This window comes from Spermophilus citellus (assembly GCF_964194105.1).
Source record: "Spermophilus citellus genome assembly, chromosome: X".
Taxonomy (NCBI): Eukaryota; Metazoa; Chordata; class Mammalia; order Rodentia; family Sciuridae; genus Spermophilus; species Spermophilus citellus.
The window spans coordinates 46701036-46712015 of NC_138190.1; the positions used below are offsets into that span (position 1 = coordinate 46701036).

Genomic DNA, 10980 nt, shown 5'->3' on the forward strand with positions numbered 1-10980 from the left:
GAACATAGAGTGCTGTGGGGACCCAGGGGAAGACTTCGGTGATAGGTGTGTAGTCCATAAAATCTTACTTAGAAAAGTAATTCTTGACCTGATTAAGGAAGAGGTTGAATCCTGGCTCTATCACTTCTGTGAGATTGAAGTGAATTCACTCAACTTCTACACCCCTTCCAAGGTTTACCTGGGAATGAAAGAGATGATGTATACAGGACAAACACAGCTGCATCAGGGAACAGAGACGGTGCTGCTTCGGAGCTTAAATGTTCTGGGCCTCAATTTAATTTTCATCTGACAAATGGAGCCAAGAGCAAGTACACGTCTGGCCACATTCTTCTAGACTCTCTGAGACACAAGACAAATTAGGCACAGGGCGGATTTGAGACAGTCTCCCCCTGCCTTCTGCCTCAATAATGCCAGAGGTCATCCTACTAAAATATTATCTCAGTAGAGAAGCTCTTGGCGCTCTCTCCTCCAACCGTGAAGTTCCCTTCATCCCTGGAGCGTGCAAACACAGGGCGTCTGCAACTCCCAGCGCGCAAGTGCCAAAGCCAAAAGAGCTCTTAGGTGGGCTATCTGCCCTGCTGGGGGTGGGGCTTAGGCCAGTGAGCGGGTCCAAGGAGTTTCCCGGCTAAAATGTGGCGACATCCCATTCTTAAGTAACCGGAAGCACCAAGGAAACTTTTGAATAAAGGAGAAACACAGTCAGACGCAAACGTCCGGGCCAGGGCGCGACCAGAGGAGTTAGGAACCCAAACGCGGACCTGCTTTCCGCCATTCATTCTTTCTTAGCGTTCGTTCGCCCCGCCCCTTCGCTGCGCGCGTATTTACGTCTCTGGCCAATGAGAACTGCGGGACTCAAAGCCCCGCCAGACGTGCGGCAAGTTCTTCCGTGGCACGGACAGGAACGCCTGCGCAAACGCACGCGCAAACGCGCGGTCTAACCGACTTCCGAGCGCCAAGCAGTTTGCCGGCTCCTTAGACGCGGGATGTGGCGGAGGTATTGCAGTTTACTAGGATGTTGCGCATTGTGAGCTGGAACATAAATGGAATCCGAAGTCCCCTGCAAGGGGTGGTGTGCCAGGAAACCAGCAACAGTACTTCCATGGCCATGAGACGCATTTTGGATGAACTGGATGCTGATATTGTCTGTCTCCAGGAGACCAAAGTGACTAGTGAGCACTCAATAATCCAAAATCCTTACCATATTCTTATTTTCCCGCTAACTTTTGTCCTCTGTTCTATCTCATTTCACTCTCCCACTTCCCCGTACTTAGAGTCCTTTAAACCCAGCTCAGAATCTTTTTCCCTTCTAACCACCATTGTCTATCCCAGCTAGATCCCCTAATTCCCACTCCCATCTCCTGTCCTCTACAGGACTTTAATTGCCTCGCCTGTGAAATCCCCAAATCCACTCAGATTCCCACTAATTCTACTGCCCCAACTCAGCCCTTTGAATTCCCCCTCTATGTACTGTCCATCTCTAACCCCCAAGGCAGACCCCTCAGTTCTCTGTCCCTCTCTAATTCCCACCCCATCTTTGCCTCTTGTTCATACTTTATAATTTTCTCCACCACAGACCTCCAGTTCCCTTTATTTACTCCAACCCTCATCTCCACCTCATTTCCCACCCCAAGTTTAGACCTAATTTCCTTTCCCCCACTCCCTCAGGATCCCTAATTTCTTCTCTCATCATCACCATTTCAGATCTGCTATTTTCCTATCTTCCTACACCCCAGTTCAGATTCCCATTTTCCTTTTCCATGTTCCCATTTCCCACTCCTAGCTCCTTTCCATCATTTATTTAGACCCCTAGGCTTAGTTTTGATTCACTCCCCACTCACTAATTCTCCACCTTCCACTTCATGGGCTGTCCCCACCTCCCTACCTTCTGATATTGGTATAATTCCCTCTCTGACTCTTCTACCTTTCTAGATTCTTTGATCATAGATACTTCATTTTTCCTTCAAACGCTGGTTCTGATGTGTGCCAATACTATTAGCCTACAACTGTAATTTCAGGCCTTTTTGTGTTCTGGGTCCTAGTTTTACCTTTGACTTAATGTTATACTTTTTTTCAGGGGATGTGCTGACAGAGCCCCTGGCTATCGTTGAGGGCTATAACTCCTATTTCAGCTTCAGCCGCAGCCGAAGTGGCTATTCTGGTAAATTGGGTTTGGGGGATTTTAAATTAGTGTTAGTGATAGAGGCAGGTAAGAAGAAAGGGTTTCTAATATTTGTTGAGAAGGTAATAAGAAATTTAGATTTTTAGTCCAAAGAGCTAAAGCCCCATAAAATTTAAGTTACGTGAAGTGTATTTTTATGTATAAAATTATCTTGTTGTACAATAAGTACAATTGTGTGGTGGTTATTTTTGTGAGCTCTGGATCCTGACTGCCTGGGTTCAAATTATGGTTCATTCACTGTGTACCCTCTGGAAAGACTATCTCTTTGTGCCTCAGAATTCTCAACTGGAAAACTAGGATAGGTAATCCATGTGATAATAATAATACATAATAACTTAAGAGCAGTTACTATATGTCCCTGTAAAATAATTAGAACATTAGCTGTTATTATTCTGTGGCTTTTTAGATGAAGGAACTGAGGCTCTGAGGTATTAAATTGCCCCACATTCTAGGGAACCATCCATGGCTCTTGAGTTGGGACAATTTGTCAATGCCTTAAAAGAATAGTGAGCCACATTTTATGAAGAGTATCAGGTAACTTTTGTGGGAACAAATGGAATGAGACAGGCTGCACAACAGACTGTTGGTTGCCAGTCCTGTTCAGATATCTTCTTTGTCCCCAGGTGTAGCTACCTTCTGTAAGGACAGCGCTACCCCAGTGGCTGCTGAAGAAGGCCTGAGTGGCTTGTTTGCCACCCAGAATCGGAACGTGGGTTGTTATGGAAACACGGATGAGTTCACACAAGAGGAGCTCCGAGCTCTGGATAGTGAGGGCCGGGCCCTCCTTACACAGCACAAGATCCGGTAATAGCCCATATCCCCCTGCCACTGAGCATTGCTGGTTCTAGTCTTTATGTGGAGAGCTCACTTTATAAACATGCATTCATTATAGAAAAGTTCCCAAACTTGCCTTTTCTGGACTCTAGTTGTGACTGGGCTGCTCACTATGTGACCCTGGCAAATTATGTACCATTATGAGCCTTGAGTTCTCACAGTGGGGGACTGGCCTGGAAATCCAGCCCTTTTACTACTACAGGCACCCCAAAACAACATAGCCAATACCAAACCCACGTTGCTTGCTTTCTGGGTATCCTGTTTTAATGAATGATAGTATCGTCACCTGGTTTACTTGGTTGGCATCCTACATGCCCCTTTCCTTGACTCACCTGTAGTCAGTCGCCAAGTCCTCTGAGTTCAGTGTTTTTCTAATCCTTTTCTTCTATCCTGTGGATAACCATTAAGTAGAAGCCATGTGGTGTGGTGGGGGAAGCCTTGAAACTGACCCTTTTTGAGGTTTTCTCTTCTCCCCAGCACTTGGAAAGGAAAAGAGAGGACCTTGACCCTTATCAACGTGTACTGCCCCCACGCAGACCCTGGGAAGCCTGAGAGGCTGACCTTTAAGATGCGCTTCTATCGTTTGCTGCAGATCCGAGCAGAAGCCCTCTTGGCAGCTGGCAGGTACTGGAAATCTGGGCAGCAAGGCTTCTTTGAGTTTGTCCTGGGTGCCCAACCTTGTGTCATGCTCCATTGGAAGGTATATACAGTCTTTCTGTTCCTTCATAGCCTAGTTGCAGACATCACTATGCCCATCTGAATAAACCTTGCTCTCTTAAGAGCTGTGTGTACAAGGTAAAGGAACACAAACACGAGCTTTATATTTTTTTAAAAAATTATTTTGTAGTTGTTGATGGACCTTTATTGTATTCATTTATTTATATGTGGTGCTGAAAATCGAACCCAGTGCCTCACACATCAAGGCAAGTGCTCTCCCATTGAGCCACAACCCCAGCCCATGAGTTTTATATTCTGAACACATATCCTTGCTCCTCCTATGAATACCAAGGCTATCCTTGCCTCTCCCCATTTGTCAAATGAGTGTATGAAAGCCCACTTCACAGAATAGTTTTAAGGATGAAATGAGATGAGGGTGGTAATAGTGCCTGGAAGCAAATGAGAGTCTTGTTCCTGGGAAGGACAGGAAAGTGAGGGTGGGTTAGTGTAATCAAGGGGTGCTTCCTAGAGGAAGTGTTACCTGAGTTGAGTTTTGAAGTACAACAAAGATGGCATTAGGTAGACATGATTGAGGTGCTCATGTCAAACAGCACTGTCACCATTGGAGCACAGAATTTGGTTGGTCAGCTGTAGAGGAATTCAGGTTGTGGCATGGTGGCAGAGGTAGATAGCTGCAACGCAAGTAGCTGTTGGCTAGTCTCAGTGTGGAAGGTGGCCTATCTGAGCCCTTAGGCTTAGGAAAAAAATATGGTTCAGGAGAACTGCTCCCCTTTCTTGAATGCCCACTTGACAACCCCACCTTGTGTTTTTCAGCCATGTGATCATTTTGGGTGACCTGAATACAGCCCACCGCCGCATTGACCACTGTGATGCAGTCAACCTGGTAAGAGTCCCTCTAGTCTCTGGCCCTCTTCCTGACTGTGATTCTATTCACTCAGCCAGCCAATGCTGAGTTCTTGGCCCTAGGGGCAGCTTCTTTTGTGAAATACTCTTCTTCTGTGTTTTTAATTGACACTTAATTATACACATTTATGTGATATGCTCATACATATATACAAAATATAATGACCAAATCAGGATTATTAGAATATCTATCACCACAAATTTTTGTTTCTTTGTGTTGGGACCATTCAAATCCTTTCTACTACCTAGTTTTAAATACATAATAAATAGTTGCTAACTATAGTCACTCCACTATACTACAGAACCCTAGAATATTATCCTTCTATCAAACTGTGTGCTTATTAAGTAGCCCTTTGCTATCCCTTTCTCCCCTTCCCTTTTCAGACTCTGGCAACCAGTTGATTATGAGATCAACATTTTTAGCTTCCACATGAATGATATAATTTGTCTCTCTGTGCTTGGCTTATCTTTATGATGTCTTTCAGTTCCATCCCATTTGCTGCAAATGATAGAATTTCACTCTTTTATGGCTAAATAGTATTCCATTTTATATGTGTAGTATGGTTTCTTTCTTTTTTTATACTGGAGATTGACTGAGCTATATCCCCAGCCCAATTTTTATTTAGAAACAGGTTCTCACTAATTTGCTGAGGCTGGCTTTGAACTTGCAATCCTCCTGCCTCAGCCTCCTGAGTTGCTGGGATTATAGGTGTGTACCACAATGCCTGGCACTGTGTTTTTTTTTTTTTAATTTATCCATCAACAGACACCTAGATTGATTTCATTTCTTGGCTATCATGAATAATGCTTCAATGAACTTGGGAGTACAGATGTGTCTTTGACATACTGATTTCATTTCCTTTGGATATATACCTAGAAGTAGGAGTACTCAGTCATGGCTGTTTGGTTTTAAACTTTTTAAAAAAATATTTTTATTGCAGATGGACACAATATCTTTATTTTTTATTTGTTTATTTTTATGTGGTGCTGAGGATCGAACCCAGGGCCTCACTCATGTGAGGCAAGTGCTCTACCACTGAGCTATAACCCCAGCCCCTGATTTTAAACTTTTTTTCCACAGTGGCGGTACTAATGTACATTGGTACCAACAGTGTATGAGACTTTGTCTTTCTCTTCATTCTCACCAGCATCTATTATTTTTTGTCCTTTTGATCATAGCCATTCTAACTGGAGTAAGATGGTATCTCATTGTGGTTTTGATTCACATTTCCCTGATACTTAGTGATATTGATTATTTTCCATATACTTATTGACCATTTGTATGTCTTCTTTTGAGAAATGTTTGTTCAGGTCATTTGCCAATTTTTGAATCAGATTTTTTGTTTGTTTGTCTTTTGTTGTCGAGTTTTTGAAGTTCCTTATACATTCTAGATATTAATCTCTTGTAAGTTGAATAGTGTGCAATTATTTCTTCCCATTCTGGAGGTTGTCTCTTTATTCTGTTTATTGTTTCATTTCCTGGGTAGAAGCTTTTTTGTTTGATATAGTCCTGTTGAAATCTGATTCTAAAAGTACTGAGGATTGTTCCTTCATTTGACAGACATTACTGACCCTGCACTATGTGCTGGGAACTTAGTTGTGAGTCATATCCAGCTCTTGGCTTCTCAGTGTTTTGATGGGCTGTAGACAAGTGGCCAGCCAATTTGTGGAGTGATATTCTCAAGGCTCAGGCAGAGATGGCAGCTCAGGAGGCTAGGGGAACCCAGAGATGGGATTCCTGGGTGAGCTTGGACATTAGGACAGGCTGCTATAAGTAGCTGGATCTTAACAGATAAGAATGGAGTTTTTGGGATAAGGAGAGAAAACCATTCCAATGTGGGCAAAGGTTTCAAATTGAGAAGGTGCTTGGTGTACATGGAGACCTGCAAGTCCTATTCTTGTGAGAGTTTATGTGAAGTGAGGTGCAAGTGGGGCCACCTTTTTAGGGCCTTGACTCTCCCATTGTCTTCATATCATTTTCCTAATGCATTGTCTTTCCTCCTTATGAACCTTCAATACCAGTTATCTATCTCTGTAATGCAGAGAAAACATTAAGAACAGGCATTCAGGCACCTTCTGATCTGTGCCCTATCTTCATTTCCATACTCAGTTTCCATTCACACTCTGTCTACTCCAGACAGATGTCTCTTTCCTTTGCAAAAACTGTTATCATTCTGGCTTTTCTTACTATGCCCCAAATTGGTGGTCATACCTTCCCTTCTAGCTTTTTTCTTACATGACCCTCTCATTTCTAATTCTAGGCCAGTGGTTCATAATCCCTGGCTGCATAGTTGGACAAAAATATCAGTGCATTAACACCACTCTAGAACAATGAAATCAGAATTTCTTAGGTGTGGGCCCAGATAGTGGTATGCTTTAAAAGCCCCCGGGGTGACTTTATTGTGCTGCCAGGCTTGAGAACGACTGCCCCAGGATGTATAAGCCACTTCTTGTCTTGGCCTTCTTCATGTACAGTGTTTCTTTGTTGGACAAACTGCCTGTTTTTCTTGTGTTCTCACACCACAACAATCAGCACAGAAGATTTCAGTAACCTTAAAACATATGGGAGTGGGGGAAAGAATGTGGGGATTTTTCCCTACCAGTAAGCAAGCAAGCATTTCTGCAACAGTGGGCACCAGGTGGGTGTACTCTATTCCAGTTCAGTTCCAGTACTGTCTACCTGGAGATAGTCTCAAATCCTACATGTTGAGGGAGAGTCCACAAGACTGCCCTGCTTCAGAACCAGTCATAGGTCTGGGCCTCCAGAACTCCTGACTAACTGGCTATAAATTGAAATTCTCCCAACACCCTCCTCAAATTCCATTAGTTTGCTAGAGCAGCTCATAGATCTCAGGCAAACACTATACTTACATTTACTGGTTTACTATAAAAGATATTTTAAAGCTTACAAATAAGCAGTAAGATGATGAAATATATGGGGTGTGTTTTGGAAGAGTCCCAGGAACTTCCATTCTTGTGGACTTAATAGTATGCCATTCTCTTAGCATGTGGATAAGTTCCTATTCACCTTCCTGCAAGCTTCCACATGTTCAACTGTCTAGAAGCTTTCTGAACCCTGCCTTTTGGGGTTTTATGAAGACTTCATTGCATAGGCATGATTGCTAATAGATAGGGTGGGGAAACTCAACAAAGCCTTGACATTCAGATTCTTAGCATTCCTTCCTTTCTGGTTCAGGCAGGACCCCTCTGGCATGAGGGTCTTATGGCCTATTATTATACAAAGACAGGTCACAGAATTCCTTAATGGCTAGCTGAAGGCTGAGAAGATCAGTTTCTATGACCTACCTTGGGGAAGAGAAATTCTACTTTCTGTTGACATCTTTAGAAGTGAGTTAATGAGCCAGGACCCAGAGGTGAAAACCAAAATATATGTATCATGATATCACAGAGGTCATCAGTGCTGGTACAGTTACTCATCCCTGTACTTGGCTCAGAAAGGGGCTCTAGGAAAATCTCTTATTAGTTTGCAGGAGAGAAACACAAACGTGGATATGGCTCTGAGCTGGGAAAATGAGCAGAACTGAAGTAATAAGAGAATTGTGGTGGTGGTGGTGGTATGGTGGGTACAGGGGTAAACATTACAGAGTACAAGGCTTCAGTTCCTCCCTGCTTTGTTTTTCAACAGTACTTTACTTAGTCAGTTCTTTCAACTTCCTGTGATAGTATTGTATACCTTTATGCCTTCTCAACTTATTTCAGGGCTATCCTAGATGTTTCTAGTGTACTTCCTTCTTTCTTTCTTCCAAGAAAAGAGAACTACCAGCTCAGACGACAAAGGCTGTATTCAAAATGGCAGAACATGTCTGCTTTCCAGCAGAATGGTTCTTCTAATCTTCTTGTCTCTAAATGGCACTATTATCCTATTGGGAACTATGCTCTTACTGTCCTTCTTTACCTTCTTTCCTACATTCAGTTGGTGAGTGAGTACTATTGATTCTACCTCCAAATCATCTCAGTTTATTTTTTCTGCCTCCTTTAGCACCACCCTGGTCCAAATGACCATTATCTCTAGCTTGCATGGACTATGGTGGCTGTCTTCTACTGGTATCCCCCATCTGATCTTCCCTTCACAGGCCCATCATAGAGGCTGCTCTCAGAACTTGGAGCCCTCTCTGCCTAGGTTATTTCCACTTGGTCTTAACATCTCAGCTCCAGGTCATTTACCAAAAGGAAGCCTCCTTCATCCCCAGGACTAGATCTACTTTTGTCCTAGCTTCATGCCCGAGACAAAATAGGTATTCTGTGAACATTGTTGTATTGAATGTGTGAGTGGGTAGATTAGATAGATGAATGGATGGATCAGGGATCAGAGCCAAAGGAAGTAGTCAGACATGGATCTCTATGGACTCTGACTTCAGGAGGAAGGGATGGTCAATGAGAGTTTTGACCCACACAAGATAAACCAAATAGTGCCAGAGGGTTTAAAGGAAAAGCCAACATTCTTTAACTCCTAATCTCTGCCCCACTACTCCCTAGAGGCAACTATTTTTCCTGTTTTCCATTCTTTCAAAAAGCATTTCTGGGAATTGTTTAGATTAAGAAAACAACAGACTTTCAGATTTGACATTTATGGACCAGTGCAAGGTAAGTGTACCATGGTATGGAGGGAAATCAGAAAATTAGAAAACAAATCCCAACTGTACCAGTTCTCAAGTGTGTGACCTTCAGCAGTAGTCTTTTTTGGAACAACCAGATTTTCCATTTCTGGGTATCTAGGAATGCTTTGAAGAGGACCCAGGACGCAAATGGATGGACGGCTTACTCAGTAACCTGGGGTGCCAGGCTGGATCCCATGGAGGGCCATTCATTGATAGCTACCGCTATTTCCAACCAAAGCAGGAGAGGGCCTTCACCTGCTGGTCTGTGGTTAGTGGTGCCCGACATCTCAACTATGGTTCTAGGCTTGACTATGTGCTGGGGGATAGGACCCTGGTAATAGATACCTTCCAGAACTCCTTCCTGCTACCTGAGGTGATGGGCTCTGACCACTGCCCTGTGGGTGCCACCTTGAATGTGTCCTCTGTGCCTGCAAAACAGTGCCCTCCTCTGTGCACCCGCTTTCTCCCTGAGTTTGCAGGTACCCAGCTCAAGATTCTCCGCTTCCTAGTTCCTCGTGAACAAGAACCTGTGTTGGAAAAGTCAGCGCTGCAGCTCAGCAATCAAACACAGGTACAGAAGCAGCAAAACAAAGTCCCGGTGCGCTCAACCAGGCCTCGGCCAAGTCAGGCTAATTCCAGAAGAGGCCAGACAAACCTGATGAACTACTTCCAGCCCTCCTCCAGCCATTCCAAAACTTCTCCTGAATTGGAGCTGCTTAGCTTGCCTCTGGTGAACAACCTCACAACCCCAAAGACACTAGAAGAGGATGTGATAGCCAGAGAGGTAGAAGGGCAGGCCAAGCACTCAGAGAGTAAGGAAGAAAAGGAGTTACGGACCTCATTCTGGAAGTCTGTGCTTGGGGGACCTTCACCCATGCCCCTCTGCAGTGGCCACAGGGAACCATGTGTGATGCGAACTGTAAAAAAGCCAGGACCCAACCTGGGCCGCCACTTTTACATGTGTGCCAGGCCCCGGGGTCCTCCCAGTGACCCTTCCTCCCGCTGCAACTTCTTTCTCTGGAGGAAGCCCAGCTGAACCCATGGAGACCTAGGGATATCTGGCATGATCACCCATTCTATGCTGCCTTCTTCCCTAAGGCCTCCTTGCTTCCCTTCTCTTCTTTTTTTTTGGGGGGTCGGGGGTGTTCCAGGGATTGAACTCAGGTGCACTCAACTGCTGAGCCACATCCCCAGCCCTATTTTGTATTTTATTTAAAGACAGGGTCTCACTGATTGCTTAGTACCTCACTTTTGCTGAGGTTAGCTTTGAATTTGTGATTCTCCTGCCTCAGCCTCCTGAGCCACTGGGATTACAGGCAGGCACCACCATGCCAGGCCTCCTCTTTCTTCTTTGTCTTCCTTCTCATTCTTTTCCTCCCCCAAGGTGTCCCTCCCTCTACCTCAACTTCCTCTTCCTCCTCCAAGGTCTCTCTCCCTCTGTCTTCCTGCCTACGTCCTTGTTTGTGAGCTTCTTGTGCCTTAGTGCTGTGACCCAGTCCCTCACCCCACTTCCTACCTTCCTGTCAGAAGTTCATGAGAACCAGCTGCCCTAGGAAGTTGTGATTTAAAAACCTTTTCTTGCGGGGAAATATGTTCAAAATAAAGTCTGTTTTTTAAAAAATTCAGTGTACTACATTGAGTGAAAATTTTGGATGTGCTCAGAAAGTTGAGTTAAAGAAGCCATCTCAGAACTGGGTTTGCCAGATGCTTGTAGCCTAATATAATGGAAGTGGGGAGGAAGGAGAGCAGTGTTGGGCTGTAGTGGTT

The 10980-nt window shown here is 44.3% G+C and overlaps 1 protein-coding gene across 2 annotated transcripts; it reads left to right on the forward strand.

Moving 5' to 3' along the window:
• Positions 1 to 187: 187 nt before the first annotated feature.
• APEX2 (apurinic/apyrimidinic endodeoxyribonuclease 2) lies at positions 188 to 10249 on the forward strand (the record flags this gene model as incomplete). 2 transcript variants are annotated; one of them, XM_081277549.1, is made up of 6 exons in its annotated part: positions 188 to 1169; positions 2075 to 2158; positions 2803 to 2983; positions 3491 to 3637; positions 4505 to 4574; positions 9332 to 10249. In XM_081277549.1, exons 1-6 carry the CDS (start codon positions 1013 to 1015, stop codon positions 10247 to 10249), a joined length of 1557 nt encoding a protein of 518 aa, XP_081133675.1. In that variant the 5' UTR covers positions 188 to 1012. The 2 variants fall into 2 exon arrangements, with proteins under 2 accessions (XP_081133675.1, XP_081133676.1); XM_081277550.1 differs by lacking the exons at positions 188 to 1169; positions 2075 to 2158 and having other exon boundaries at positions 2861 to 2983; positions 3550 to 3637.
• Between the last annotated feature and the right edge of the window lie 731 nt (positions 10250 to 10980).